General features: G+C 50.4%; 11 protein-coding genes and 1 non-coding gene across 12 annotated transcripts; 6 read left to right on the top strand and 6 right to left on the bottom strand.

Moving 5' to 3' along the window:
* Positions 1-114: 114 nt before the first annotated feature.
* On the top strand, positions 115-1,926 carry BDP81DRAFT_430611 (ferritin-like domain-containing protein). Its single transcript, XM_060590624.1, has 2 exons — positions 115-1,716; positions 1,783-1,926. Exon 1 carries the CDS (start codon positions 462-464, stop codon positions 1,572-1,574), a length of 1,113 nt encoding a protein of 370 aa, XP_060443594.1. The 5' UTR covers positions 115-461; the 3' UTR covers positions 1,575-1,716; positions 1,783-1,926.
* BDP81DRAFT_t210 lies at positions 1,915-1,998 on the top strand. The gene has a single exon. It is a non-coding gene; the product is annotated as a tRNA-Gln (tRNA).
* Positions 1,999-2,441: 443 nt separating this feature from the next.
* Positions 2,442-3,294, top strand: BDP81DRAFT_430609 (uncharacterized protein). The gene has a single exon (XM_060590623.1). The coding sequence runs from the start codon at positions 2,500-2,502 to the stop codon at positions 2,911-2,913; it is 414 nt and encodes a 137-aa protein (XP_060443593.1). The 5' UTR covers positions 2,442-2,499; the 3' UTR covers positions 2,914-3,294.
* BDP81DRAFT_43817 (uncharacterized protein) lies at positions 2,808-4,153 on the top strand. The gene has a single exon (XM_060591296.1). The coding sequence runs from the start codon at positions 3,000-3,002 to the stop codon at positions 4,026-4,028; it is 1,029 nt and encodes a 342-aa protein (XP_060443592.1). The 5' UTR covers positions 2,808-2,999; the 3' UTR covers positions 4,029-4,153.
* A 4,455-nt stretch (positions 4,154-8,608) lies between these two features.
* On the top strand, positions 8,609-9,171 carry BDP81DRAFT_395462 (uncharacterized protein; the record flags this gene model as incomplete). The annotated part of the gene is made up of 5 exons (XM_060588067.1): positions 8,609-8,716; positions 8,774-8,788; positions 8,840-8,950; positions 9,014-9,025; positions 9,103-9,171. The coding sequence occupies 5 exons, from the start codon at positions 8,609-8,611 to the stop codon at positions 9,169-9,171; spliced, it is 315 nt and encodes a 104-aa protein (XP_060443591.1).
* A 295-nt stretch (positions 9,172-9,466) lies between these two features.
* On the bottom strand, positions 9,467-10,627 carry BDP81DRAFT_462072 (methyltransferase; the record flags this gene model as incomplete). The annotated part of the gene is made up of 3 exons (XM_060593856.1): positions 9,467-9,497; positions 9,550-9,706; positions 9,826-10,627. The coding sequence occupies 3 exons, from the start codon at positions 10,625-10,627 to the stop codon at positions 9,467-9,469; spliced, it is 990 nt and encodes a 329-aa protein (XP_060443590.1).
* A 1,055-nt stretch (positions 10,628-11,682) lies between these two features.
* Positions 11,683-13,566, bottom strand: BDP81DRAFT_351306 (methyltransferase). Its single transcript, XM_060586213.1, has 3 exons — positions 13,156-13,566; positions 12,322-13,068; positions 11,683-12,260 (listed from the first exon to the last, which is right to left on the bottom strand). The coding sequence occupies exons 1-3, from the start codon at positions 13,366-13,368 to the stop codon at positions 12,024-12,026; spliced, it is 1,197 nt and encodes a 398-aa protein (XP_060443589.1). The 5' UTR covers positions 13,369-13,566; the 3' UTR covers positions 11,683-12,023.
* Positions 13,567-14,033: 467 nt separating this feature from the next.
* Positions 14,034-15,554, top strand: BDP81DRAFT_376807 (NmrA-like family protein). The gene is made up of 3 exons (XM_060586758.1): positions 14,034-14,933; positions 14,985-15,332; positions 15,408-15,554. The coding sequence occupies exons 1-3, from the start codon at positions 14,340-14,342 to the stop codon at positions 15,483-15,485; spliced, it is 1,020 nt and encodes a 339-aa protein (XP_060443588.1). The 5' UTR covers positions 14,034-14,339; the 3' UTR covers positions 15,486-15,554.
* Positions 15,555-15,702: 148 nt separating this feature from the next.
* On the bottom strand, positions 15,703-17,609 carry BDP81DRAFT_322602 (serine carboxypeptidase; the record flags this gene model as incomplete). The annotated part of the gene is made up of 3 exons (XM_060584713.1): positions 15,703-17,142; positions 17,195-17,370; positions 17,432-17,609. 3 exons carry the CDS (start codon positions 17,607-17,609, stop codon positions 15,703-15,705), a joined length of 1,794 nt encoding a protein of 597 aa, XP_060443587.1.
* Positions 17,610-20,962: 3,353 nt separating this feature from the next.
* On the bottom strand, positions 20,963-22,023 carry BDP81DRAFT_376805 (F-box domain-containing protein). Its single transcript, XM_060586757.1, has 2 exons — positions 21,428-22,023; positions 20,963-21,345 (listed from the first exon to the last, which is right to left on the bottom strand). Exons 1-2 carry the CDS (start codon positions 21,757-21,759, stop codon positions 21,069-21,071), a joined length of 609 nt encoding a protein of 202 aa, XP_060443586.1. The 5' UTR covers positions 21,760-22,023; the 3' UTR covers positions 20,963-21,068.
* Positions 22,024-22,657: 634 nt separating this feature from the next.
* Positions 22,658-24,769, bottom strand: BDP81DRAFT_376801 (cytochrome P450). The gene is made up of 2 exons (XM_060586756.1): positions 23,699-24,769; positions 22,658-23,637 (listed from the first exon to the last, which is right to left on the bottom strand). Exons 1-2 carry the CDS (start codon positions 24,746-24,748, stop codon positions 22,936-22,938), a joined length of 1,752 nt encoding a protein of 583 aa, XP_060443585.1. The 5' UTR covers positions 24,749-24,769; the 3' UTR covers positions 22,658-22,935.
* Positions 24,770-25,568: 799 nt separating this feature from the next.
* On the bottom strand, positions 25,569-25,935 carry BDP81DRAFT_430596 (uncharacterized protein). The gene has a single exon (XM_060590622.1). It carries the CDS (start codon positions 25,868-25,870, stop codon positions 25,667-25,669), a length of 204 nt encoding a protein of 67 aa, XP_060443584.1. The 5' UTR covers positions 25,871-25,935; the 3' UTR covers positions 25,569-25,666.
* Between the last annotated feature and the right edge of the window lie 1,850 nt (positions 25,936-27,785).

The following is a 27,785-nucleotide window of genomic DNA, read 5'->3' as shown; positions in this document are numbered from 1 at the left end:
CCCGCTAGCTTGGCAAGGCTTAGCACTCTAGGCTTGCAGCTAGACCTGGACGTGTTCTGAGACCTTTCCCGAATAGTAGCATTTCTCGAGGTTCTTCAGCCTCCCGGCCTTGAGCTCGAGAATACAACCGTTTACAGCTAGTATTGACGAGTCTAAGACCGTCGCCTCTTGGATTGGAATCCAATCAACTCCAAGAATTGACAGCGGGAAGTCAGATCCTCACTTTAGACATTGACATTGACGTCAAGTTGGATGAGAGATCTTACTTACAAGTGCGAAACCCGTTCGGGAGACGACGACTTCCTTGGCCTTGAGCTCAATGAGAAAGTTGTATAAATTCGGCATGCTTCCTTTGACAACCATGCAGTTAGTAGCATCTTCCACAGCAGTAAAGTAAGTACTCAACTATTTCACGATAACTCTCACACCTTAGACCTAAACTCCACCACACCCAATCAGCCATGATGCGGACATCTATTCCCTCAATGCTACTCGGCTCGTGCCTAGCGATGCTACCTTGGTCTGCTACAGCAGCACCAACGCCGGATCCGGAAGCACAGAAACTCGCTGATCCAACATACGGCCCCATCCCGGGACAGTCGACCCTCTTCAGCGACTACAAGGGCAAAGCGCCTCCATTCCCAGGCAATATTACTGCCCCGATCCTTCCTACAGCTTCTGGGGACCCGGGGCCAGACGACCAAGTCTGGCAAAATCTTTTGGCAGCTGAGTGGGCTATCTTCAGCTTCTATCAACAGGGCGTCGAAGCCTTCAACACTTCCTCTTTTGTCGCTGCTGGCTTCCCAAACACAACTTACGATCGCATCACGGAAATCCGTAACAACGAAGCGGGACATCTGCGCATCTTCCAGAACCAGATCTCCAACACCAGTGTCAAGCCGGGGTCATGCAAGTACGAGTATCCATTTGTGGACGCCACGAGCTTCTTGGCATTGACCACGTACCTCGAAGTCGCCAGCATGGCTTTCTTGACCGGTCTGGTCCAAGAACCTAAGAGCGAGGCCGCGCGTGGCGCCATGGTCGCTATCGCAACAGTAGAGTCGAGGCATGAGACATGGTCGTTGCTGGACGTCTGGGGGGCGAACCCGTTCTCTGGACCGAGCGATACTGTGTTCCCCTACGCCAACGAGATTCTCGACCTGACAAACGCCTTCATCGTGCCGGGAAGTTGTCCATCCACGAATCCAGAGTATCCCAGCCCGAACCAGCACCTTCCGGCCATGTCAGCCGCGACTGGGACAAAATCTATTGCTCCGGGGTCCGATGTTTCGTTCAACTTTACGAACGCAGCTGACCAGCCAGAATTTGACGACGGAAAGAGCTACTACGCGGTTTTCTTTCACGCTGTTGGAAATACTAGTGTCTCGGTTGATGTATCAGGATGGGAATCTAGGGATCTTGTCAACGTGACAATTCCAGCCGAGTTCGAGACCAAGGGAATTATCATCGCCGTGTTGGCAGATTGTCCAGGAGCTCCTGAATTGGATACGGTCGTGGCTGGACCCAGTATATTACTGCAGCAACCAGCACCCATTGGTCTGCTTCTGGCTTGAAGAATGTAGACACCACTGGCCTGGAATTATCATCGCGTAGAGATTAGTGATAGGAATATGACTCTTTAGCAGAAACCCATAGCCGGGGCAATCCGAACCTCGAAAATCCTATCACCCAAGTCATCTACCGCTTGACGGCAACCTAATTGATTTAGAAAGCTTCGACTGACTTGATCTAATCGTAAGATAATTTCATGGCTTGCCTTACCAGTAGTCTCAGGTTAGTGGTCCTCGTCTCCACCACAGCTTGAGTTTCAATTCGCTTGACTCCCACCAAACTTGGACTGCGGAAGAGCTCCGGCAGCCCACAGGACCAGCGGGCATTCATCTCGCTTGAATCGGTCTATTAGTCTAGTTGGTTAGGACGTCGGATTCTGACTTTCAGAACCTTCCGTAGGCCCAGGTTCGAATCCTGGATGGACCTCATTCACTTTTGTCTCTGGAGATACTGCCCACGCTTTGTGTTGATCTTGTTTTTGTCCCTCAGAATTGAATTGGTGGTGGGACCTGAATGCTATGTCGAACATATCTCTCTCTTGCGAATACGGAATATCGCTTGTTTGAACGCTGTATCTAAATGAGAGGCAGTCAGTGTTCACCTTCTTCCGTAGGGTAACCGGCGCATTTTTGAGTCGTGAAGTGATGGACATGCATTTGACTTGGTCTCTGGCGGTGTGGCGATCAGACGGTAGTAGGTAACTTGGCACCTTGGTAACTTTGTTTACAGGGGCTAACCCAGCTGGGCCAAGTGCTGCCCACTCCTGATTGGTACTGTGGAAAGATCATGCGATTCAGCGCCAATTTGTCAGTTTTCCACCAAACAAAGATTGCCTTCCATTGAGACAGATATCATATCCATAACGTCGCAATCCATTTGAGGCGTCTTTGAAACAATGAGACATTAAATTCTGCTGGAACAGTAAAGATGCAACATCTCAAGTGGAATCTGGACACCCTACCGCGAGAGCTGCCGGTCAACATATGCGAGATTCTGTACTATGACGACCACGCTGCAAGTCTCGCCTCGCTCTCTGCAGCGAACAAGACATGCCGCGATGCTGCAGTCGGTGTCTTGGTCCGCACCATCAAGTTTACCGTTAGCGAACATAGCTGTTCAGACAACGAGGACAACTGGTCAGAAAGCGAAGATAACTGTTCAGACAGGGAAGATAACTGTTCTGATATGAACACAGGCTCCCAGGACAGCCTACACCTCGATGCCCTGAGTTGCGAACGAATGCTTCACGGAAACGGCGTCTCGTCTCAAGTTCGCCGGATCTACATCAAGGGCATAGAACCAACATTTGAAAAGGACTTTGTGAGGAGGACTCTCGATTGACTCAGACCCGTTGGGGTTACCGTCGGCCCGAGTGGAAACAGAGGCGCATTTACGCCGCCGTAATGTGAGATGACTTCGAGAGAAAGATGAAGGAGAGCTACTGGGAGCCGGAAGAAACCGAATACCTATACGAATCTCGCTATCCGTTTGACTATGCCAACTGTCAGCCTCGGTCGATCTATGAGAGTTGTTCAGCTTGGTCACCAATGGCTGGGCTCATCAGGGAACTGTCCAACCTGACGGACATCTTCTACGCATGCAATACTCGATTCCCTCCCTTACTGCTTGATACCTTAAAGAAATTCCACCCTGCATGCAGAATTCATATACTTCCTTTCAACCTACGTTCGCTACAGACTTTACGTTCAGACAAGTACCAACTTGACCTGGTACAGTCTCCGAGCCTTTACAGCATCAGATGCAGCTTCAGATGCCCGTTTAGTGTTGATTACACCGCTCCAAATCGCCTCAACACAGCTGCAATACGGACGCTTACCAGTATGGCTCCACGGCTGAAGGAAGTGTATGTGGCATATGCTCATGGCCATGTCCTCTATGAGTTAGACAAGGCCGCCTGGAAAGGCGCAGAGGACCTAGAACAATGCTTTCCGCAACACCGCGCGTCATTGCGAACCTTTCACTTAGGATGGCATCCGGGAACGTTCATAGAAGATGGTCTCCTCCGTGATTGGAGTCGCTTTGTTGACTTTGACGCGCTACGAGTCCTCAGACTACCGGCTCCCCTGCGGCCAAAGGGACTTGAACTACTTGGAGCGTACTCATTTCCTTTCCTAAAGAACCTGGTCATCAACATTGACGTTGCGTATGGGCGAGACGAGCCGGGGTACGAGCGAGAGAAAACATTCTCGCGATTTATCGATCGACTTAAGAAGCTGTGCACGCTAGAAGTGATTGGATGGGACGACTTTTATCTCGGAAAACACCTGTTCAACCCGTCTTGCGGCTTCGCTTTGCGGACTTTGGATTTACAAGGCCACGTCGGCCATCCGGTTTGGCCTCTCCCAAACCCATTCAATGCGCGGCTCATTGCGCTGACCGTCCAGCGCTGGCCCTTGCTCGAGAATCTGGCCATCAGAGTCCGACGCTCCAAATGAGATGGAGAAGAGATGGCTGTTTACCTGGCTCTCGGTAAACTTCGACGCCTTCAAAAGTTATCTCTACTTCTCATGCCAATGCAAGGAGCATGGCAGTCTCCGGAGGAGCGCACGACACCACCTCCAAAAAGTATGATAACGAGTGCGTATCATTATTATAGTAAAGAGATGATGGAAACTTTTGGACCTGAGACTAGAGAAGAATACCGGAACCTGCTCATCAACGTGGCCGTGGATGAGACGCTAGCTCGTGCAATCTTCCACGCCATTTCAACAGAGGGAGGAACCTCCCAGCATCACAACTTGACGAAACTGGAGTTGCGAACTGACGATTGGTCGTGGGCGAAACGCTTATGGGGAAGCGGCGATGTCGATGCTTTTTGCAGCATCCTAGGTCGACCGTGGGATGTTCGGCGCTACCCTAGTTTTGAGCATCGATCGGAGGTGTCCGCACGATTAGCTTGGGACGATCACAACACGTACAAAGTCACAATGGGAGGTCCTTTGCACGAGGTGTTTCGCGGAATATGGCCGCTAGCTGAGGGCAGCGGACCAGAAACCGAAGATTCATGGCAGACGGATTGGAAGAGCTTCCCATTTTCCGCCCAGGTTGACAACTCGGAGCCTGGCTGGGACGTGTACGACCAGTGCGGGGCCACAGCGAGAGGTCCTTTGCACGCGGTATTGCAGGGACTCTGGCCGCTAGCTGAAGGCAGCGAACCGTAAACGAATGGTTCGTGGCAGACAGACTGGTAGAGTTTCCTACGATCCACCCATGTCGACAGATTGAAGCTCGACTGAGGTTGAAAAAAGACACATGACTAAGTACTTAGCCGATGAATCAAGCGTAGAATTCGCCCACGTTTATTTCTGGATATTAAATGTGATACATGTAAGAGCGTCAAGCGAAGAGACTTCGGTCATAGGAAAAATAGCCCAAGGTAAGTAAGGGAGATATCGAGGGATACGTACACCTTGTGGCAAGTCACGATAGTCTCTTAGCAGTTCATTTGATAATGTCAAAATATGTCTGCCTTGGAGTTCCAGCGTCCCATGTATTATGTCGCTCTATTTGCATGTGATGTTACATGTGGTGTCAGGGCCGTAATTGAGGAGATGGGAAGGAAGCATCCAAATCAGCTAAAGACTTCGATAAAATATGGATCATTAATACGCAGCCAAAGCGAAAATAGCAACAATGAAAACATTCACTTCAATTTCTGAGTGTCCAAAGTATCAGTGTGTTGATATTGGTCCTCTCTACACGAACATGCCGGCTCCAGCTGGTTCCCGATGCTGCCGAAGTGTTCGTGTCAGACAGCCGTAATAAAGGCATATACGGATAGACCTGAGCCAAAACACGGTAGGGATCTTTCCACCCCCGGGCACTTAGTAGAGCCTAGGCCGCTCCGAAGACCCAAGAGACGCATTACCCACAAAGTAGTGATACGGAGTACATGGTGGTGGTGCCCAGACAAACAGAGCAGGCTGAAGTATCTACATTAGCTTATTCATTCTGACTCCACTGGTCTTTAATCGCTCATACATATTTCGTTCACCTCGGGACATTCAGTCAAATATCGACGTTACCATTGGCTTAGGATTCAGTCACCCAACTCGTGGCTTGAATTCGAATCTCCGCGCCAAAGGCCACGACCCGTGGCTTTCTATTAGAACCGCTTAACTTAGTACTGCCATTTCTTATCATCGTCTGGAAGAATATTCTCGAACAATTTCTCATTGGTGAAGTTTGGATATCAGTGCATAGAACAAAACCTCAGTTTATTCGTGGGAAACAGAACTCATTGAGTTTGCGATCGGCATTCGCATGCCGGTCCAATCCAAGTTCAAACTCAGATTTAGGACGGCCGCTTGGCAGAGCCCGTTATACCGACACATTATGGCCACGCAAATCATCCACGGAAAGTGCGTATGAACGCCGATACGCTATTTGGTAATGAGCGGCCGGGCCTCTCCGCTGTCTTCGTGGCATGTACTAACAAGGCGGGTCAGACAAGGTTGCGAGCATGAAGGAGGCTGTGTCGGTTTCCTGTCTAACTAGACGTCCCTATTAAGAGCCCAGCCCTCGTAAGACCACGTAGGAGTGATTTCAGTATATAGAATCTAAGCTGACGAGAAGAGATTTACAAGCAGAGCTTCCATAGAGGTGGAGCGTAGGCGTAATAGAGCCCGCGCGGTCAATCGTGGCAGAATAACGTCCGTCACCCACTTCCGGGCCCCCAAAATTTCATATTCCTACATTTCTACCCACCAGCTTTAACTAACTTTTGTATATATTATGATGCCACGACGATGCAACTTTTGCTATCACTGGGCTTTTCAGACTCGCTAGATTCATCTGTGCTATTTTCAAGTTCGCCCGCCTCGATCTGAGCCCTCCGAATAGCTTTAATGTCAGCAAACTTCGAATTTGGGCTCACTTTGACCTTCTTGCGCTTCCTAGCCCTACCGGCATCAACCTCTGCCTGTAGTGCCTTAATCTTTCGCTGGGCTACTGCCAGTTCGTAATTCTTCTCATCAAAGCCCTTCTGAACTTTCCGAAAAAGCAGGCGCTGCGTGTGTTCATCGTTATCCAGCTTGCTGAATAGGCTGAACTGATCTTGGAGCTCACCCCTCTTCTTGGGGGTCGACCAAGGGACTGCTGATGTTTCTGCCGCCCATTTTTCGCTTGCCTTGCCGTCAGAAAGCCCTTTGCAGACCTGAACAGCCTGCTTGGCAGGGGTTGACGTGTTCTCAAGCAGCAGGGGGCTCATGAGGGGTCTAGCCATACTGACAGGCCACAATCCAGTCCATTTCCAGCCACTGATGATGTTTTTGCTTGTCAGGGCTGCCTTGCGTGCCTTGCTGTAGCATATAATGAAGTTTCTCTTGCCTACAACTGTGCTAGCATCCCACTCGGCACGTAATCCAAGCTCCTTCTTGTATGCTGCCTTAAGGGGGCCAAAAACGGACTGATCTAGAGGCTGAAGGACGTGTGACGTATGTGCTGGCAAGAAGAGCAAGTGTATCTTGTTCTTGAAGCAAATATACATGAAATCCGTTGTCTCATGGCTTCCATGACCATCCAGGATCAATAATCTGACCTCTGAGGGGTCCGCTGGCTGGGTTGAAGGGATGAAGACCTCTGTTAACCACTTGACAGCTATAGAGTCTGAAGTCCAGCCGTTTTCTGTTGCTATGAACCTCCAGGGTTCGTATAGCTTTAGATCTAGAGGGAACCACTACTGCTGGACATTCTTACCCTTATATATAACAAGTGGAGGCAGTGCCTTGCCAGTTACAGAGATACACTCGATCAGAGATATCCAAGCACGCGATCCAGGCTATTTCTTGCAGATAGAACGAGTTTCTAATAATCCAAGAACAAGACCGTTTGATCCTCTACCTTCTAGAATACCAGTTTCATCCATATTATATCGATTAGAGGCTTTGATGGCCATGATCTCAGGGATGGCGAGGTGCTTAAACCATTGCCTAATAACATTAGTTAAGGCCCCATTGATCCGCTGGGAATCGATTGCTCTGCTTCTCTGGACCCTTACAGATGGGTTTCTCTTGATAAAAGACTGAACCCAGTTCTTCCCAAGAGGCTGGGGGTCTCCATGGATCTGGAGGATACGCTCAGCAAAATTCTTGAGTTGTTGATGGGTTGGAGGCAGGCCCAGGGCAGCCTGAATTCGAACCCATTCAGCTAGATTGCTTTCCTGGGTAGGAGAGAGCCTCTGCTGGTTTGAAAAGGCAGTATCTCTTGACTGCGCTCCTCGGATTCGGCGTTGAAGTGTTGACCTTGGTATACCCGATTCAAGGGATGCCTTCTTAAGGCTTTGTCCGTTAGCCATAGCCTCAAGGGCTTGGCTAACGTCAACTTCTGTATATTGCTTCATCAACTAAGAAATAGTATATAGATAAAAGTTCAAAGGGACTGATAAGGAAATGATGAAGATATTCAAGTTGTTGGGGGATGAAAATGGCGGTGAGTCATTTTGGGGGGGGGCCTGGAAGTGGGTGACGGACGTTATCCGGGCGCTGGCCCGGATCCACTAATCGGGTCCAGCCCGTAACAGTCCCAAAGTGTCTGTTCTCCAGTCGTTAAGAACCCACTGATCTAGTGTACTCTGTGATGGATACTGGGTATAACTGGACTGTTGGACAGTTGTTTTTGCGGCATTCTCGGTCATCATGCCCTTTGGCCCCTTTCCACAACGCTGCTTGATTCCCTAGATATGCGTAAATGATAACGCGTTACGGAGTAGGGCAGCGGGCCGTTCTTGCCGATCCCGAAGCAAATTGGCAAAAGAGAGAGGATTACAGCTAACTGACTCGGGGCCGCCGCTTTGGCCTGCGGTTTGATGAACACGATAATGTAATTAAGTCAATTAGACGAAAATATGAATGGTGATCTTCTGCCTCAATCAGTATTTAAAGAGATGCAAAACTAGTTTACTGAACGTGTTGTGGTATTTCTTGGATCACAAATCCAATAATTTTCTTCCCGTCTCACAACCTTCGAGTCGCAAAAGCACATTTTTCGATAACCCAAGCTCTCGCCAAACGTAACAATGAAGTACATCACCGCCGTGATTGTGGCCCTTGCCGCATCTTCTAACGCTGCTGTCTGCAATTACGGATGGGGCATGCCGGCGGGATCAACGTGCCCTTCAGTCTACGTAAGTTTGAGATCCTCAAGTCGATCTTTGGAAGACAGCACTAATAATGACTTGCAGCCTAATACATACTGCGTAAGGTTCTTGAAGCCTTGACCCTGTCCTTTGCTCACCATATCCACATAGTGCCAAGAGGGCGAGAATATCCAGACGTCCAACGAGTTTAAGATTCGCCGAACTTGTTCGTACCCTGGCAACGGAGGCGCGGTTCTCCAATCTTGCCTGGGAGGAAGAGGTGTAAGTACCTTACTTGTGTCTTGAGAACGAGTGATGAGTAGCAAGCTAACGAGTGTGGTCTAGTATGTTGAATGTGTGAGTCCTTATTTCGCTACCGCTTCAAATCCGGGGATATTCTAACGCATCTAGTGCCCTTAAACCACTCGTACTAGAAGTATGAGAAGGAAAAAGGCAGCTACGCATGGCTTCTCAATGAGCAGAGATCCACGCCCACCTGTTGAGATGAGTCGCAGAGAGTTGGTGGTATTGGCTGGAGCAGCAAGCGGGACTTCAAGGTCCACAAGCGTTTTCACATGAGATATCCTTGATTTACGCAGTCTGACTACTTAGTGATGATCGGGAGGAACGTTGATAAACCGGAAGAAGTATTATTGTAATATACCTGTATATACAGACATGTGCTTTAAGAAAGTTGAGTCTAAAGCTGGAACTATGCCATCAAGATACACTCCAGCTGGAAGAACGTGGTAAACTTTTCTTTGTCGTAAATCGTTATGAATAAATGCGGTTCCTTCGCTATAATGGCTTTTGTCCGTATACGACATGACTGCGGTTGCTGTTAGTACAATTTGACAGAACACTCAAGGCCCGAGACCTACATTGGCCAGTATGCATGAATCGCCGTATTGTTCAAATCATTTCGGACTTCCGCAAGGAAAACATCAACGCTCTCTCTTGACCATCCGAGGACCCGGGTAAATAGTCCAACACTGAGACCCTCCAGCCCCATCATCACATTCTCGTGGTTCCATGAACCTACCCGCATTGTCAGTGTCCAAACGTTCTCAAAGCTGAAAGGCAACACGGTGTGATGGCAGCGATATGAAACACCACTCTCCAAGGGGTCTAGGAAATGCAGAGTCTAGTTCACTTACCAAGCTCCTTGTGCCTTGGGTGTTTCGCCCATCTGTTTGTCGGCCATTTGAAGATAACTTCCTTCACATTCACGAACCCTGCCTCTCGAAGTTGTCGCTTGTAATGTGTTGCTCCGCCAAATGGTGTCCCCCGCTCTCCTGTCCCTTGGAAAAGAAACTGGTTCCATTGATACAGCGCTGACTCTTTTGTCAGTGTGCCATCATCAGACATGGCTTGCGCTCCGTCGGCACACTCGAACCAGCCTCCCGGATTTAGATTTGTGAACGACTGCCGGAATAACTTGGGAAAATCCCTGATCCCGCCCGTGTTCATCCGGCTGTAGATAAAATCAAACTTTTGCGAAAACGACCAAGGTTCGTCTTCGATATCATCGATCTGGAAGTAGACGTTGGGCGGTACGTATGACGGCTGCACCGGGCTCAGATCCACGCCAATGATGGTCGAGCCGGGGTTCTCGTCCGCAAAGTCAATCGCCCAGATCCCTGTTCCGGTGCCGACATCTAAAACCCGTTGCGGCGGCCTGTCTTTACTCAACGGGGACAGGTGCAGCTTGTCGCCGAGGGTGAGAAGACATAGGTTATGCTGGAGGTCTAAGCGGTCGAGTTCGAGGTCGTCGTTTGGAAAGAGATAGGCGCCATCCTTGTAGGCGTGGTATGTGCGGCCATTCTCCTCTCGGTAACGTAGTATGCTACTGCGCAAGGACATGGTGGAAGGTTGCACCTCGGCGCCTAGGGACGAGTCGAGGTCCGACTCCTCGCCGTCGGACTCAAGCTCGCTTTCTTCATCTACAGATGTCGTCATAGAAACTTCGTCAGGTATTTCATCAGCTTCCAGGGAAGCTGAGGGGTGTGGTGCCGCTGGGGCCGACATGGTTGATGTGCGGCACGATAGACGATCAATAGATTGTGTCTTCGAGATTGACGAGCCTAATCTGGAATTTGGGTGGACGAATGCAACGAAAGATTGTTGGTTAAGGCCACAACGAGATATTTGGGAGCAAGGCTCTATTATGTCGAGATTGTTTCTTTTTCTCTCAGAACATGAAGTTGAATGAACTCCGCAATGGAGGTGGGAGAACCGATGGAAAGGCGGAAATCGTGGAGACTTCGGAGGAATGTCCGTTCCTGTGGCCCAACGGCGAACCAACACGCTTTTGATATCTGACAGGAAAACTCGCACCAACAATGAAAGGAAATGCAGGGATTTGATTGGCCGTGAATGACCCCTGGCAGGCAAACAGCCATCCTGCATCTCGAAACGAGGGGTCCAGCTCACGTCCGGCGACTCAAAGGTCCCTTTGCTCTCCCGTTGGCTTTGAGTACGTGAATGGGGCCCTGGCTGCTCGACTGTTGGAAAGTGTTGGACGAGGTGTTGGCCGCCCGAGAAAGAGCGTTCGAGGTCGTTGTACGCGATACAGAAGCTGTTGGAGCATCATGGAATGGCGCCGAGCGCAACATGCGCCTGGTTCGGGTAAGATCATCCTGCGGGATAACGGCGTAAAAGGCGGGTTGGAACAACATGATATGTAACCCCTCTTTTCGTGCATCAGGGCTTTACGAGGAAATTATTTCACGGATCCGACCATATGGTAAGTTGGAGAGACAGATGCTTGTGCCAAAGAAACATTGACCGGGTTTTCGGGTACTCGCTTACTGGTGAATTGGGTCGTCATACCGATCTCCCATGCATATTGCTGCTCTGATGTTGCAGCCCTGTCTCGCAGTGCCATCAGAATCCCGGGTCTGTAGTTTCGCACACTTCAAGTATCCGGAGGAAAGAAAGAACAATAATCTTCGAGCTTCCAAATACAGGGCTCAAGACCCTCATTGCACCGGCGTCAAACCAATTACGTTCATTTGCATCAGCCAATAATGGTCAATTTGAACAACGCACTACTTCAAAGGTAAGTACGTTAAACACCCACAGCTGATTCTCAGATTCTAGTCATGACTAATCTCATTGATTTGCTGACCCTTCAACGTGACGAAGATTAAGGGCACTTGAACAAGCGTCTTCATGTTGTTCTGAGAATACGATGCTCATTCCAAGAAACGCTCTCTTGCTCAACAGTGGATAGATGGGCTACAATACGCTAGCCGATGGCCATCGCCACAAAAGTCACTCCAACTCCTCAACCGGCTCATTAATGCTGTAAGAAGCAAGATATTGAGGACATCATTATGTCAGCCAGTCGCTATTATGCCATCGGCTTTCTTCCGGTGACAAACCGATAGCTTGTGATGAGTCTGTAGTCCTTGCTACGGAACTCTCGCTTGACACCCTCCATCAGCACTCGGGCCTGGTCGTGAGAGTAGTTCAATACTCTCGTGAACAAAGCCGGGGTGTGAGAGTCGACAGACATTTGCATGTGAACGAGTTCGCAGCGACCAAGCTCCTTCAATGCTGGGTCTTTCGCCCACGGGCCGATGGGTATCTAAAACTTTGTCAGTATTTCTCTCAGGGCATGCGCGTATCTTGCGGCTGAGGACACTTACCCTGTAGACAAGTTCCTGAACATCCTCAAAGCCGGCATCGATCATCCACTGCTTGTGGTGCCTTGCCACGTTGATTTGCTTCCCATACATCTTACTTGCTTCGTCCAATTTGTTGACCCATTCCTTTGTCCATGGTGCTCTCTCATAACTGTCATCATCGCTGAGAATCCATGCATCATATTCTTGCATTTCAACCCATCCACCCGGATTCAGTCCACCCATTACACGGTCGTAAAATCTTGCCCAGTTAGAGGATGTTCCACTAAGCGCGCGGCCATGAATGTAGTCGAAATGTTCCTCCTCGCGGTATGTCCACTCGTCCTCGTAGTCATCCACGTGGAACTTGCAGTTCGTAGGAACCCATTCTGGCTGAATGGGCGAGAGGTCGACACCGTATACGTCAGCCGTGGGAAATTCGTCTGCCATCTCGATGGCCCAGATTCCGGTCCCTGTACCGAGGTCGAGGATCCTCATGCCAGAAGCCGCCGGATCCTCTGGAGTGGGGAGCGGCGCGGTGTAGAGCTGGCCTCCGAGGAGGAGACGCCAGATATGGTGCTGCAAGTCGAGACGTTCTTGCTCTTGGTCGTCGTTGGGAAGGACGTACTGTCCTTCGCGGTAGGCGTGGTATCGCCGCCCGTTCTCATACTGGTAGTGGAAGATGGAGGATGCTATGGAGGCCGTGTAAGCGCTGCCAGCATCGGAGCCGTAGGCCGAGTCATGATCTTCATCGGGGTTTGTAATCTCGGTCTGTAATACGAGGGCACAAAGGAACGTTAGTGCATATGGCCTTGTCTAAAGTCCAAGGGAGAGGGAAGCTGGCGAGGATGGGCTTACGTCGACTTGTAGCGGTGTCAAGGTCTGATCTGCTGCCGGATTAAGCAAATACTGGATGCTCGTCGGGGCTACGGCACGGGGAGGTGTTGTCGCTCCCGTGCTGCTAGTCAAAGAGGTTGGTGTTTGGACTGGACCGGCACTAAGGGGGGTCCCGGTGTCCGGTCCCGAGTCCGCGGTACTGGAACCGCCGGTAGTTGACGGACGCGACGTCATGGGGAAAGGGAGCGCGGGATCGGCAGACCGTCAGCCGTCAGCCGTCTGTCCCCGATGGGAGAAGTAAAAAAAGATGGGAGGTTTGAAAACAACGGTTTCGCGTTTCCCCTGGACAACTTGACTCTGTACGAGAAACAGACGAGGGCCAAACTTGAAGTGCCCCCCTTTGGAACGGAGAAGCGGTAAAGTGAAATGTCACCCCACGGTGGGAAATGATGGATGAATGCGGATCGCCCGGGAACCCAGCTGAAGAATAATTCTGGGAAAAGCCTTGCACGTAAAGCCCCCTCCATCATCACGCCAATGAGCAGGGCCGTCCCCTATTCCGCTTCGAGCGCTACGTCCGTGCCGCCCCCGTACGTTACGACCCCTTCCTCTCAGCTGCTAAACCCACCACGGTATCCGCTTCCGATCGCCATCGCCATGTTCGGTAAGGCCTGTGAGCACGTTGTGAGCTTCATGGCAGTTGGGTAAGCCAATGACTGAAGAGTTCTGCGAGACAAGGAACCCCACCTTCATATCAACTCTAAGATATCACCTCATGTATATCGCTTAAGTATGAGACTGACTTAGTGACCTTGATTTTAGTCTCCCTTTTAGTGACACTTATCTCCCACTAGTGTCTGCTCCAGCCGAGGGGAAGCGGCATGTTTCTAGCCTGTCACGAAAGCGGCGGGGAATGGGCCGCAGTGGAGGGGTCAATGATTTTCTTTTGAAGCTTTTGGAAGCAGAATTTGACCTCATTTGGTCCCGCGATCGCAACACTCTTCTACAAGCCACTCACGGCTTGCGGCAAACTCGTCTCATCCTCACCAGCGAGAAGCTCTTTCCGTGCTTGAACTAGGTATTACTACATTAGTACATGTAGCAAGACCCTCAACTCAAAAGTCACTCGCCGTTTCATCACGTTACTATCCCACCGCTCAACTCACCGCCTCGCATCCTTTCGCCACGGACCAACACCGACGACAATGGCCCAAAAACTCATCGTCGTCGTAGGCGCCACGGGCAACCAAGGTGGTTCCGTTGCCCGCCGCTTCCTGGCTGCAGGCTACCGCGTCCGCGCTCTCACACGCGACACCTCTTCCACATCCGCTACTGGCCTGGCCGCTCTCGGGTCTGATGTGGAGCTGGTGAGCGCGGACCTCGAAGACGTGAAATCCATCGAAGAAGCATTCCAGGGTGCAAATGTCATCTTCAGCGTCACAAATTACTGGGAGCCCTTCTTCCGGCCAGGCTGTCGCTTCAAGGCAAAGGAGCAGGGCATCTCCTGCCGGAAGTTTGCATACGATGTCGAGTTGCGCCAAGGGCGGAATATTGTCGACGCCGCGGCCAAGACTGTGGACTCGCTCGACGATAACGGATTCTTGGTTTCGACCCTCAGTCACGCTGAGAAGTGCAGTGGTGGAAAGTTCAAGGAGCTGTATCATTTTGACTCCAAGGCTGAGATCTTCCCTGGCTACGTGAACGAGAAGTATCCCGAGCTTGCGGCAAAGATGTCGTGCATTCATACTGGTTACTTCTACACCAGTTACAATATTCTCCCCAACTCATACTTCGGAAAGGTGAGCAACTTCCCCTACCTTTAACTAAGAACATCTCTCAAACGTCATCAGAACCCCGATGGCACATTCACAATGGCGTTCACCACCTCTCCCGACAAGCCCGTCCCGCACTTCTCACCCGTCGACGATATGGGCAACTTCACCTACGCCGTTTCCCAGATGTCTCCCGGCAAGGCTTACATGGCTGAAGGAACAACTGCCACTTGGCCCCAGTTCCTCGAGACATGGGCGAAGGTAAACGGAGTACAAGCCAGCTATAAGCAAATCACACCGGAAGAGATGATCGAGGCGACTGGAGAGCGCGATACCGGCATTGAAGTCGCGTACATGTTTTCCTATTCCTCGGACCCAGGCTATGATGGTGGCATGGACCTGCTGACCGCAGCTGATATCAGAAAGGTGAGGGCCACAGCCCGCAAAGGACGAGACGTTCTATTTTGAGAGTACCTAATGAACTAACTGCTACTCACCTAGATTGGCATTGATTGTCCCATGACAACTTGGGAAGAGTGGTCGAAACAGAATGACTGGTCCTCTGTACTAGACAAATGATGGGTATGACAGCTGGTTTATGCTGAGACGAGCTAGACATAGATTAAATTGAGCAATCCCATACCCTCCAAGGCTCTGCCCATGAGCAACTTGACATACGAGAATCGCATGTGATTTATGAGCTCAATGTTTGTCATTTTGAATTTCTAGGTCCGAAGCGCAATCTTTTTACATTTATTCTTTTTTTGAATCCCGAGAACAACAACAACCTAAACCATCAAAAATCCATGTATACGGCCACAATAGTCGCCAGAGCCATGGCAAACATTGCTTGACCCCCAGCGGCAGAAACCTCTACCCCCCCGCTCCTCACCGGTTGGGCACCGGATAGCTGGCCCCTACCAGGTTCCATGGACTGCGGGAACATCAAGACTGTGCCATTACCCGCATCTCCCACTGGAGCTGTTGTGTTCGGATCGATAGTGAACGACGTGTTCGTCGACTCGAACCCTTCGCGTCTTCCGACCAGTACTTCGACACTACGGAACGCCACGGCTGGAGCATCCTGCGCGAGGAAGTGGCCTGCCGTAGAGACTGCGAGATACGTCAGACCTCGTTCTGAATGCACCGTACCCATCACACCGGCGCCGGCCAGCGTCTCAGGGTCAGTGTTGGTGTGATAGGGCACATAAAGCGGTGCGGTAGGCTTCTTTTGGAAACCCATTTGCCCTCCCCAGGTCAAATTCTGGATCGTGAGAAGGGTACCGTCGTCAATGAGCACAAAGTCCTTGGTGCCGTGTGCGAGGATGACGTTTCGCGTATTGTCAATGACGTTGGGCAAGACTGGTTGACTTCCCGGCCCTTCGTCAATGGAGTTGTCGGTCTCATTGAAAAACACTGGTGTCTCCGTGCAGAAGACCCATTCCTTATCCAAGGGGGCGTTGATGGCTTTCTTGACGTCTTCGCGGTTGAAGTAGACTGGTCCAGACCCTTTCGGCCTATACATAGAGCCATCGCTGAATCCAAGAGGGTCGTACTTCAATGGACAGAGATTCGTAACGGAGTAAACGCTGAAGCAAGGAGTAACTTCCGTCGCAGCCTCCAGAATCATGGTCCAAGTATCGCATTCTGGTTTTACGTTGCCGTCCTCATCCATACCCGGCATCGTCGCAGGCTGTTGTCCTGCAGGTGGATAGACGAGCCATGTACGCATGTAATCAGCATATCCACACTTTTCGTGCGCATCCTTCAACGTCTGTCTGAATGTGTCGTTGAAGGCGAAGACATGCTCCCATCGATCCACGAAGGAAACCGCAGGGATCTCCTCCCCGATACTGTCGACCGAGTACGTCCCGTCAAAGATTTGCATACCGGCAATGTTGAAGTAGTCCTTGTCATTGCTGTCGACCATAGCGCTCGCAATGTAGGGGCAGTACATGCCGCTGTACGAGGATCCCGTCACATAGACCTTGTAGCCCTGCATGGCAAAAGTGTCGACAAAGTTGCGCCAGAAGCTGAGGAACTGGCGAGCTACATCGAATTCGTCCTTGGCGCTGGGTGTACCCTGGGAGAAACCAGTACCGACTGGCTGGTCAACCCAGACGACGTTTGTGATGCGGTGCCAACTCCATTTGTTGCGAATGGGCTTGAACATTCCCGGCTGCCAGAGCATGGGGCCGTTTTCCGAGAGGAGTTCTCCGGTGGAGGAACAGCCAGGCTGGCCATGAAAGTTAGTCCTGCTCAATCTTCGTTTAGTCGCAAAGACTTACACCGCCGGTCAACCAAATCATAATCTCCTTGTCGGCGGCCTGGCTCTCGGATGGGAAGAACCAAAAGTATAGCTTTCCTGCCGTGTCATTGTTCTTGTCGATGTTGAGCAATCCCGCATAGGACTCGCCGACATCGAAGTCAACTTCAGGAATCTTTGTTCCATTGACAACAAATTCTAGGACAGTGGTGTTAGACAGTATCCAACGTTTCGTCATTAGGGTTATGTATCAACGCACTTTTGGTCTTATCTGTGAGGAACTTTGGTTCCCCTTGTGCCTTGTTCACGACATTTTGTTGAAAGTCGGCCTTCGCGTTTGAATACTTGGGCTGGTTCAGCGACGGTTTGTACTGTTTCAAATTCAAGGTTGCAGAAACAGCAACGGGAAGCAGCAAGGCCGCACGGAGCCAGCGCATATTTGGATATACCGGGAGGATGGAAATTGGGGGTCGTCGATACCCTTCTTGCCTTGTCGCTGATGATTACAGCATCACCCTCGACAAGTCTAACGGTCAAGCAGGTCGCAGGGAAGGTGGGGAAAAGCGAGGCGGCTCTGCACCGGACTTTAAGGAAGGGGAACAAAGAGGTGCCACCATTTAAGCATTCCTCGGAAAGGCGCGATGCGTGTTTCAAGATGGGCCCTGTTGGAGGGGATCAAGCTCGGACGTTGATCCCGATGAAGGGAAACGCACATCAGTGTCACCTCAACTCGGTTTCGCCCGAGCTTAATTCACTTGGCATCGGGCCGCTAGGTTTGGGGAGAGCTAGTCGTAATTTTGGAAATAAAGCGGAGGGTCCTGGAGCTTGAAAGGTTCTTAGGATGGGAGACCCTTGATGTATGACCGGTGAATTGGCTTGATTAGATGGTCTTCTCTGCTGGAGGTTGATATGAGGCACACACAGATTAGCTCCTCTGATCATCAAACCTGGACTGTTTCGGTAGACGGCAGACGCCGACTCTGGCGAGAGCTGATGATATCGCTGCTCAAAATATCTTCGCTAGAATACAGGCTGATCTTTAGACTCTTCAACTAGAGACGCGCTAGCTGGATCGCGTGTTGCCCCATCAATCAGCTACTTTCGGCTTCGGCGGCCTCTGAGCTAAGTCCAACGCTGAGGACTGTCCGCGCGAAGAAACCTCTCACTCAACCCTCCCGTCGGGAACTGAAAATACCTACCTAAACCCAATATTGACCTTGCGGTTCTGTCACACTTGCTCGGTAATGGAAAGTTAACTAGTCGGCCCAAGATAGTATCTCACTCTCTTTTTGTTAGCTGAGTAGTTTAGCTTCAAACAAATCATCATGTTTCTGATGAGCTTGTTCTTGCCTTGCGGTTAGCAGGTCCGCCTCATACTTAATTACGTATGGCCATGCCACGCAAGAGAATTTGCTTGATGACCGAACAGATTTCATAGTGAGTCCAAGATAAAACGGCCTTAAAATGAGGTGCCATAGTCATCAGCTCGGGTGGTACTCAGGAGCCGATCGTAACATGAAATTCTGTTAATTTTTACTGACTCTCAAAATAGATACTCGATTCTGTCCCTTCCAAAGACAGCTGGTCTATTGTCTTTCTCGTCTCTTGTCTTGTGTAAATCACGATAACCTAATACCCCACTTCGCCTTTGGACAGGAGCAAGATGTGACATGTTAGTACAAGATTTTCACAGATGCTACTTGTACAATGTACAACTGACTCTACTCAGGAATGCAACCTTCACCCATATAGTCTGACTATTTGTTTGATGAGTTTACAAAAGTGCAGGTCGACGCAAAGCGGCAGGAGATACTTGGTGATTGCGCATCATTGAGCTTCTGACATTTTGGTTGCAACGACAAGTAACTGGTAAGTCCATGTGAGATTACCGGTGTGCTTTTGGCCAGAGATCATACCGACTTCAGACTGTAGCCAAAGTCAATGGTTCATGTAATCATCTCGAGAAGGCTAGCAAATGCCATTATTTGATTGGGCTCTGACCAGTATTACGGTAAGATGCTAGAGTTTAGTGTAAGTAGTCACCTCATACACGCATTATCAGCGACGGATACCACAACCATAAAGTTTCACGAATCAGAGTCATTGTAAGGAATAATAGATCTTGTTGGACGGACTGTTGGGGATGTGTACACAGATCCCGGTGACAAGTGGGTGATCAAAAGAGTGATTCTATTCTGTGTTGTCTCTCCTAAGTTCGTACTATCTGCGTAGCGTTTTAGGATATGTCCTCGTACGTGACTAGAGATAATTACGTGTTAGAACATCTACGTCACTGGCCGCGTGCTTAGTTACTCCCTATTGTCGTACGTTTGGTTATAGTGGTTGTTATTCCAACAGATCTAAAATTTCGACAACTTTCACTGATTCGTCGGCGAGCCATCGTACTTTTAATGGCGAAACATGACCCATGGCTGGTACGAGCTCCGCACGCTTGACTATGCCTTGAACCTCTGACTCAATCCTGGAATTTGATCCTGTCTGTTCCATCGTAGTCATGAAAAAGAAGTGCTCGCAAGTTCTTGTCCTTCAACACATTGCAAGCCTCCCTGTGGCCTATCTTGAGCCCCGCTTCCGCGCAGATATGCACACCGAGTCAGTACGAATTCTCTCCACAGCAACTGCTTAGAGTTGTCAAATGGAAAGATTGAAAGATGTGTGGCATACCTGGTCATAGTAGACAGGGATTCGGCATTGCTTGCACTCTGCGTGGGCATCGGATGTCTTGCTGCAAGCGTAGCACTGGGCCTTGTCTTGGCCGTTGTGCTTATAGAGATCCTGGTTGAAGTGAATGAGCTTAGAAAGACTGACTGGAAATACCTAAGGCATTGCTATGTTAGAGATAGACTTCTCGATGAGACATGTAGGTTTTGGTTTTCGGTCATCGAGCCTTTTGTCTAAATTTCTCAGAACAAGACTTACACGATAGCCACTATGTTGGCCAACATGAACGTGGTCCCTCTTGTTGAGTACAGCAGTATAACGGTAAAAAAGATATAAGATGGCGATGGTATGGCCGGTCCTGAGGTAGTTGTCATCGTTACTTTTGGAAGAGCCCATGACCAAGACAGATAACTTATGGCCTTCAGTGTCATAGACTGTGAGGTGAGTATTACTCTCGATGACAACGGCGTTTTGAATCTCGGCCAGTGTGCACCAGTGATTTCGAATGTCGGGAGGACACGAAGTTAGCTCCTTAAGGCTAGGGAAAGAGCGCTTGTCTTTGAAGTCGGCAATTATCGACATTCTGTTACGAATGGTACGCTAGTCCGACTGCTGTGTGTACTCTTGGGGGCCGTTGTCGAGTGAGTAGGTCGGGATCGCAAGGCAGATTCCTAGAATAAGTAGTTTGGATACAGCTGATTCTCATTCCAAGTAGTAATCTGCCCTGGCAATATTCGGTATAAGTAGAATCGCAACACAAAAGCCAGGGAGTAAGCCAACGTGGTGCTGGAGCCTGGAAAAAAAGAAACCAAAAAACTGGATTTGGCATCCTTTGTTTACCTTCCTGCATTATTTGTTTGGGTCGAATCAATCCAAGGGAGAAACTTCCTTATCAAAGGATACCTCCGTGATGTAAGCATAGTGTTTGTCCCATATCTGAGACGAGCATGTTGTCGTTTTGTTCGAATTCGTCTCTGAACCCGGGTCGTCTTTCAGTCCAATCAACAATGTGCTTGCTGTGAGCAAGATGCAATGGCAATTCTCAAGTGTCCCAGGCGGAATCTGGGCATCTTTCAACGACAATACATTCATTGAAGCGCTTTCAAGGTATAAAATGGCACTTCTCGTAGGTATTAGACATTATTGGTAAGATATATGGACATGTACTTGAATCGAACCCGAACAGGGCATGTTCTTTGACCTCAACCAGTACATTATCGCACCATTGAGTCTGTCAAGGAAGATGTAGAGGTTCTGTACGCACTCGAAGCCCACGTAGCGAACTCCGCCATCCAAAGCCAACAGCAAGCAATCGGTATCAGGGCAATCAACACCCACCACAACTCCACGGTCAGCCGTCGCCTCAGCCAGCGTTGACACCTAGCACCAATCTTTCGTCGATGAGAGCATACAGAAGTGCCGTAGACTAGGCAGCCGAGTCCCGGCCTTGACTCACACTCCATGTGTTCACGCCGCCTCTGCATAAGAAGCCTAAAGCAAGAGTCAGACAGCAGGTACAGGGACATGATAGGGCAAGCATCAAGTAGCAGAGTGGAACTTTGGGATAACATACGGGACACTGCCTCTACAAAAGCGGAGATCGCTGCCGAGATCACATCGTTTATCGTTGGGACACTCCAGGTGAAGCATGCGGCGCTCCATGAGCCACTCCACCTTGAGCCGTACGCCCGTGTCGACTAGGTAATAGAAGTAGCTACTGGTGTGTTTCAGTGAGAGGGCGTCGGGGTAGATGAGTTGCTTGGAGATGAGAAGGTGGATTTCTGCGGGCAGATCTGTGAAGCCGGCGAGCTGGGTGCGGTCGGAGGCCTCCTTATCGGCAGACCGGGGCGACCTTTCTGCTGCCGGCGCCGGAGTGGGTCGCTTGCGGGCGCGGACGGCATCCATTGTCGCGGGATTGCGATAAGCTAGCTGCGGGTTCGACGTTAGGAGATGCAAATGCAGGTCTACCTTAGTGACCGGTATTTCTCGTTGTATTTGTTTCGCGCGACTCTTACGTTCAGAAGCTGAGAAGCCTGTGCGTCAAAAGGCCGATCATTGGGGAGAGGATACGAAGGCGCCTATATAGGAACAGAAATACTGCTGCCTTCGAGTGAGTGTTTATGGGGACTTTGAGGCGTGGCATGTTCCTAGCGTGTCAGACACGAAGTTTCAGTCCGTCCGTCACCAGGAATACGTTGCACTGTCAGCCAGGCAGATGCCGACCGTGGCTGGTTTCAGGAACCGCTTTGCCGAATCCAGGGCGTTTAACGTGGCTGATTTCAATACTGTAGCATTCCCCAGGTTGCCGCGGTGCGCCTTGTTGCGCCTCGTTTTGTTCCAAACAAGTTAGCCTTCTTGCTGCTTTAATGCTAATCATCGTCCGAACAAACGCTTTAGCCCTGTAAGAGTGCCATTTCATGTTAAAGTGCGCCTGTGAAAGGTGTCTAGGTGCTGCTTTTGTCGGATTGGAAGTCCAATTCGGCCGCGAGTAGGGGCAGAGCATGGGCCACCTCGAGGGGGTACACTTAGACCTCGACTACCCACCCAACCTCCGGTTGGAATCTCCCTTCTACTCCTTACGCAGAATCAATCAATACAGAGATATTGATACTTCGTCACCCCCAGGACCCTACGGTTCGAACCAAATTCCCTGTGAAAGGAATACCAACAGCTTTTAAGAGACATGTTCCGACTGAAAACATGGGCGGCGCATGCTTTCCATGTTGACTACCTAGTGTCGAATACAGAAGACACATAATAAAATGTGCTCAACGGCTTGATCCACATGCATGCATGCGTGATCCGTGAAGTTGGGTTGCGAAAGTACATGTACACCCCTCGTTGATGCCGTGGACCTTCCATGTCCTGGGGTGAAGCCTTGGGGGCTCCATTTGGGATTCCACACTTCATTTCCATCAACTCATTTTCCTGTTAATTTACAGAGAAGGTCTTCGCTTCACTTGCTTATGCTTGTAAATGATTGAGTTGTAACTTCAGATGTGACCCACGCTAATGCAAGTACCTGATTACTCTTCTCTGCTAGATCCGATGCCGATGCAATGCTCTTGCCTCCCACATGGCTTACAAAACCCCCAAATTTACAAAACACTGCTTTGGCTTCCGGGTCAACGTTTCGATGTCATCGTAGTTGGACAGGCTCTCATCGCAAGCCCGAAAATCAAACGACCACACCAGCAGAGTTACTAAAAGCCTGAGCTCCAAATACGCCAACTTGCGACCGAAGCAGCCTCGAAGACCGAGACCAAAAGGTAAAGTCGGCCCAGCCAACGCGTCAAAGACGAGCTCGCCGTTGTCGCTCTCTGTGAGCCAGCGCTCAGGCCGGAACTCGTCCATGCCCTCTTGGCCCCACGCCCGCAAGCCGCGCTCCTCTGCTGCTGCCCGAGACGAAGAACTCCGCAATTTCTCGTCGACTTCGAAGCTTGGTTCTGTGAAACTGGGGCCCTTGTTGGGAATGAAGACCGTTGTGCCTTTGGGAATATGGTGTCCCAGGACGATGGTGTCTTCTTTGCACTGCCTCTCTTGGCCAATAGCGGTGTGCGCGAGTCGGAGCATTTCTTCGATAACGGCCTCAAGGAATGGAATGTTAGCTCCTGTGATCTCTTCGTGCGATGGGAGGCGTTCATCTTCGACGGCGTTTAAGTGAGCTGCGCGAAGGCTCTTGCGAAGTTGTTGTCGACAAGCAGGGTTGTCGCTGAGGAATTTCACCCCCCAGCAAAGGGTTGTACTTGTGGTATCATGTCCCGCTACGACGAATCCAAGCAACTACAGCAAAAAATTGTCAGCCAAAAGCGGCAAAGGGCGTACTTGAAGAAGAGATCCTCACCTCGTCATTCATTGCATCAGACCAATACACTGGCTCGCGGTTCTCTTTGCCCGCAAAGGTGGTTTCCCTGTGGATAATCAGATCCACTGCAGACTTGACGTAGCTGTCGCTACTGTCCTGAACCTGACCCTCGTATCTCTCAACAGCTTTCTGGACCTGCTCTTTGAAGAATGCATTTCTCAATGCCCTCAAGCTTCTGACACTGGGCTTGAGGCCGATAAACCACCATGCTATGTCAGGAAATCCAGTTGCGGCAACTCCAGTGATATTATCGGCTGTCTTAATCGCCGCCTCCAGAGTGGGATGAATGGGCGCAACGGGGAACTCGGCAGCCTTTGCGTTCTGTGCATTCTTTTCACTATTTCCTTGAAGCATTTCGATCTGTGGGATCAGTGCTCGATGTTCGACACTGGTACCAAATCCAAAGTCGAAGACGGCGTCAAGTGCCGTGTAGAAGATGTCACGTTCGGCACTGAAAGGCTTTCCAGCGGCAGCCGTTGCCTTCATCTTCCACAACTCCAAAAGATTTGTTGCGCTCTTGTAGATATTCGGGGCCGCGACGTTGTTGAGGAAACTCGGGGTCATCAGGTCTTGGAGCAAGCGCCGGCGGGCCTTCCATTGCGGGCCCGTCTTCAGGTTAATATGGAAGCTGGGGGCCTCGCCGCTCAGGAGGCTGATGGTGAAGTCGGAACGGTCAAACTCCTTGCGACGCATGAGTATATCCTGCCCCTCGTGGAAGTCGGCGACGAAGACCGTCGGCTTGTGGAAGGGCTCGAGGAAGAACTGTGACACGGGGCTGTCATGTCGGCGCGCTTGTTCAATCATCCATCTGAAGGGGGTTTCGGGAGATTCTTTCTGGAGTCTGGGGATGTCTCCGAGAAGGGACTTGACAGCCTCTTCATTGTATGGGATTCCGGCAATCGGCTTAGGAAGAAGGTAGTTGTAAAGAGCATAAAGCAAGCTGACTAGTAGTGTGGAGACAGCCGTAGCTACTACGCTGAAGGATGGAATCTGTTCTACGGTCGAACTTGTTGTAGTAAATTTTGACATTTTCAAAGATGCGATGAAAATCAGACCAAGGTTAGACTGAAAAGCTCAAAAGCAAATTCATTCGAAGTTTCGGCAGTTTGGCGACTTTATACCAACAAGGGCGATCGGCATATGAGTCCGCGTCCGCGGAGTGCCGACACATTGGGGTCCACGGATGACATTGCGGAGCTGTGGGCCGCGGAAACCGCACCTCTGAAGCCAAGAACATAACGTTTGCGGACACCCTACGTCCACTACCCAACAATGATACTTCAGATGTATGGAAAGAATAGGAGATTATGTATACCTTGGATTTACCTGGAATTGGATAGGTCAAGCCCCTTGAATGCCTCCTCCGAGTCCCCGCTCCCGTCTCCACGGTCCGGCAGGTAGGTTGTGGGTTTCTTCCGCGCTTTGACTCCCCGATCAGGAAACGCCTTTTCTGGAGAAGCGACGCGGACGCGGACTGATGATCGCGTCTGACGGCGGTCCATATCCGGCGGCAGTGCGGCCCAAATTTCATTAAAATATCAGCCGTAGCTCCGTTGGGAAGAGATGTTCTGTCTTGTATGCGGTTGCTCATGAGCTTCAGTTGAGCACTGTTGCGATGGTCTTCGGTAGACATGATGGACCAAGCTTATTGCCACACCTTCAGAGACCATGATGATGAGTGTGCTTTGCTTGGCATCTTGTATGTAAAATAGATGTCGCCAGCAGTTCCTAACACCCTTGGTCGAAGAGTGATATAAATAAGAGACATCCATCAGAAGAGGTTCTTCTGATTATCTTACTACAACTTCAGAGGCATACGTCTCAATAGATATTGCTTTCTTCTTCGAAAGTCCATACGGAATCCATATTTTCCATTATCATGTCTGTCAATAATAAAACCATCGCAATCACTGGAGCGGCTAGTGGAATAAGCCGAGCTACTGCTGTTTACCTGGCCAGCAGAGGAGCATCATTGGCGATATCTGACGTCCAGACAGAAGCCCTCAAAGCCGTTGCCGAAGAGCTGAAGACTTCCAATCCAGGTATTCGTGTTGAAGCCACAGTGGTCGATGTCAGCAAGCCCGAGCAGGTTCGAGACTGGATCCAAAACACTAAGAAGACCTTTAGGCGCCTAGATGGCGCTGCCAACATTGCCGGAACTGCCGCGTCAAGCCGGGTCCCTCTGGAGGCCCAGTCTGACCAAGAATGGGAGTTCTTGCTCGGTATCAACCTTTCGGGAACGATGTTCTGCCTGCGAGAAGAGCTGAAGCACATCAGCGATGGCGGTTCCATTGTCAATGCCTCCAGTGTCCTCGGCCTGAGAAGCTTTCCTGGCCACGGGGGCTCGGCGTACGTTACGAGCAAACACGCCGTCCTGGGACTAACAAGGAATGCGGCAAGAGAGTACGGTAATCGACAAGTGCGGGTCAATTGTATCAATCCGTGAGTTAAGTTCTGAAGGCCCGGTGTGAGTATCCCATCGGGTGCGGATGGACAGCACTTTCGCCAAGGGCGGGGTAGAGCCAATAAGAGCTTGCAAATCTACAAAGTTAACCAATAGGGCTGCAGTACCTCTGTTTCCTACAGATTTTGGGTATGCCAGAGGTACCAGCAATCTTTATTAATACATAATGGTACATTACAATCTAAGCAACCCTTTCGAGTTGTCTGCCGTCGTTGCCGAGTGATGGTATTCCCAGATATCTCCTTTAAGACCTTCCTACTACCACAATAGGTGCAAGGTGAAGTTACCTTCTTTGATCCCTTCCTATGCTGTTCCCATGGGATAGAACTGTTCCTCTTGTCTGTAGCCCGTCCAGGCCGTGATAGTCTTCGCCCGCCTGCCAATGGTCCAAACCGTTGAATAAGCTGGGCAGCCAGCAACTGCCGCCATTGGCAGTGGGTTTTCACCTTTTTCCACCTAGGGCTGCCCCAGAGCTGCAGTAGGAAGCTATTCACAACTAGCACTTCCAGTAAGAAATTCCAGGCAACTGACTGCCAGCCCCCTCGACGAATAGGGTGGTTGTATTGATAGTAGGACCTCATCTGGTCACTCACATCAACCCCATTCATCTTGTGATTATATTCATCGATTGCGCTAGGGATTGGGAGGTCTTTGCGGACATCCGGGCCGAAGACTTCCCGGGCGGCCTTCTTAGCAGCGGTATCCCCAGCCGGGCGGCGGCGGCTGCGAGTAACTTCCTGGCCGTCCTGGAAGACAGTTGGCAGGAAGAGTACGAGGGTGTTATCCTTCCAGGTGAATTAGTTGAACTATTTCCTAGTTAGCTGGGCTGGGCAGGGCTGGGCGGGCTAGCAGCCTACCTCCCCATCTAAAGTAGGAATACAGTGTATATCCCCCCATGGGATACCCCGTCCTTCAGTCTCTTTCTCAGCAACTAGGATCTTATCTATCCCACTATCATTCCGGCAGGTACCAGAAGCTCCGACCTGTTGGTTCCGCAGGGTACGAAAGAGACGTATAGAGGCGAAGAGGTTGTCAAGAAATACGTGGTAGGTTGCAGCTGGAAGTAGGGAAACAAGCGTAGTTACTACCCGCTGCGTTGGTGTCAATAGAGCCAGCTTTCCAGCAGCTGCCCCGGCTGGCCGGGCCTGGGGTACTAATGCGTATGGGCCCTTTCCATGTACGTGCCACAGCCACCGTATACAGTAGCCAGACTGGGCAAGGATCCAGATCTTATAGCCAGTTGGGATAGGTTTCGTTGGAACCGTTGTTGTCTCAAGAGATCGGCCTGTAAATCGGACCATAGCCTCGTCAACTGTAAGGTCTGAACCAGGTATATAAAGGGAATCCCCAGTCTCTTGGATGTAGGCTGACCACTGGTTAACCTTCCGGTATACATCTAGCATTTGATCTTGGGTCTGGCCCCGGCCCCGGCTGGGCTGGGCGCGCTGCACGGGCTGGAATTCCGCAGTGTTGAATATCCGTAGTCGCTGGAGTAGCAGTTGGAAACGGTCCCGGGACATAAACCGTGTAAATAGGTGGATATGATCCTCTCTCTGCTGCTGGGTTGACCAGTAGGTTGATAATCTAAATTCTCTATGGATC

This window comes from Colletotrichum phormii, assembly GCF_030913505.1.
Source record: "Colletotrichum phormii strain CBS 102054 chromosome Unknown BDP81scaffold_13, whole genome shotgun sequence".
Taxonomy (NCBI): domain Eukaryota; kingdom Fungi; phylum Ascomycota; class Sordariomycetes; order Glomerellales; family Glomerellaceae; genus Colletotrichum; species Colletotrichum phormii.
Note: the sequence above shows the minus strand (reverse complement) of the source record. Positions and strands in the feature narration are given on the sequence as shown.

Excerpts from the sequence above, each read along its gene's own strand:
- BDP81DRAFT_430596 (XM_060590622.1), bottom strand. The coding sequence starts at position 25,870 with ATGTTGGCAGCGCCATCTAGGCGCCTAAAGGTCTTCTTAGTGTTTTGG.
- BDP81DRAFT_430609 (XM_060590623.1), top strand. The coding sequence starts at position 2,500 with ATGCAACATCTCAAGTGGAATCTGGACACCCTACCGCGAGAGCTGCCG.
- BDP81DRAFT_376807 (XM_060586758.1), top strand. The coding sequence starts at position 14,340 with ATGGCCCAAAAACTCATCGTCGTCGTAGGCGCCACGGGCAACCAAGGT. Across the intron at positions 14,934-14,984 it reads CCAACTCATACTTCGGAAAG|AACCCCGATGGCACATTCAC; the intron begins GTGAGCAACTTC and ends AAACGTCATCAG. Across the intron at positions 15,333-15,407 it reads CCGCAGCTGATATCAGAAAG|ATTGGCATTGATTGTCCCAT; the intron begins GTGAGGGCCACA and ends CTACTCACCTAG.
- BDP81DRAFT_376801 (XM_060586756.1), bottom strand. The coding sequence starts at position 24,748 with ATGTCAAAATTTACTACAACAAGTTCGACCGTAGAACAGATTCCATCC. Across the intron at positions 23,638-23,698 it reads CTGATGCAATGAATGACGAG|TTGCTTGGATTCGTCGTAGC; the intron begins GTGAGGATCTCT and ends TTTTTGCTGTAG.
- BDP81DRAFT_351306 (XM_060586213.1), bottom strand. The coding sequence starts at position 13,368 with ATGACGTCGCGTCCGTCAACTACCGGCGGTTCCAGTACCGCGGACTCG. Across the intron at positions 13,069-13,155 it reads TGACACCGCTACAAGTCGAC|ACCGAGATTACAAACCCCGA; the intron begins GTAAGCCCATCC and ends CTCGTATTACAG. Across the intron at positions 12,261-12,321 it reads TTCAGGAACTTGTCTACAGG|ATACCCATCGGCCCGTGGGC; the intron begins GTAAGTGTCCTC and ends ACAAAGTTTTAG.
- BDP81DRAFT_430611 (XM_060590624.1), top strand. The coding sequence starts at position 462 with ATGATGCGGACATCTATTCCCTCAATGCTACTCGGCTCGTGCCTAGCG.
- BDP81DRAFT_376805 (XM_060586757.1), bottom strand. The coding sequence starts at position 21,759 with ATGGATGCCGTCCGCGCCCGCAAGCGACCCACTCCGGCGCCGGCAGCA. Across the intron at positions 21,346-21,427 it reads TTTTGTAGAGGCAGTGTCCC|GCTTCTTATGCAGAGGCGGC; the intron begins GTATGTTATCCC and ends CTCTTGCTTTAG.
- BDP81DRAFT_43817 (XM_060591296.1), top strand. The coding sequence starts at position 3,000 with ATGAAGGAGAGCTACTGGGAGCCGGAAGAAACCGAATACCTATACGAA.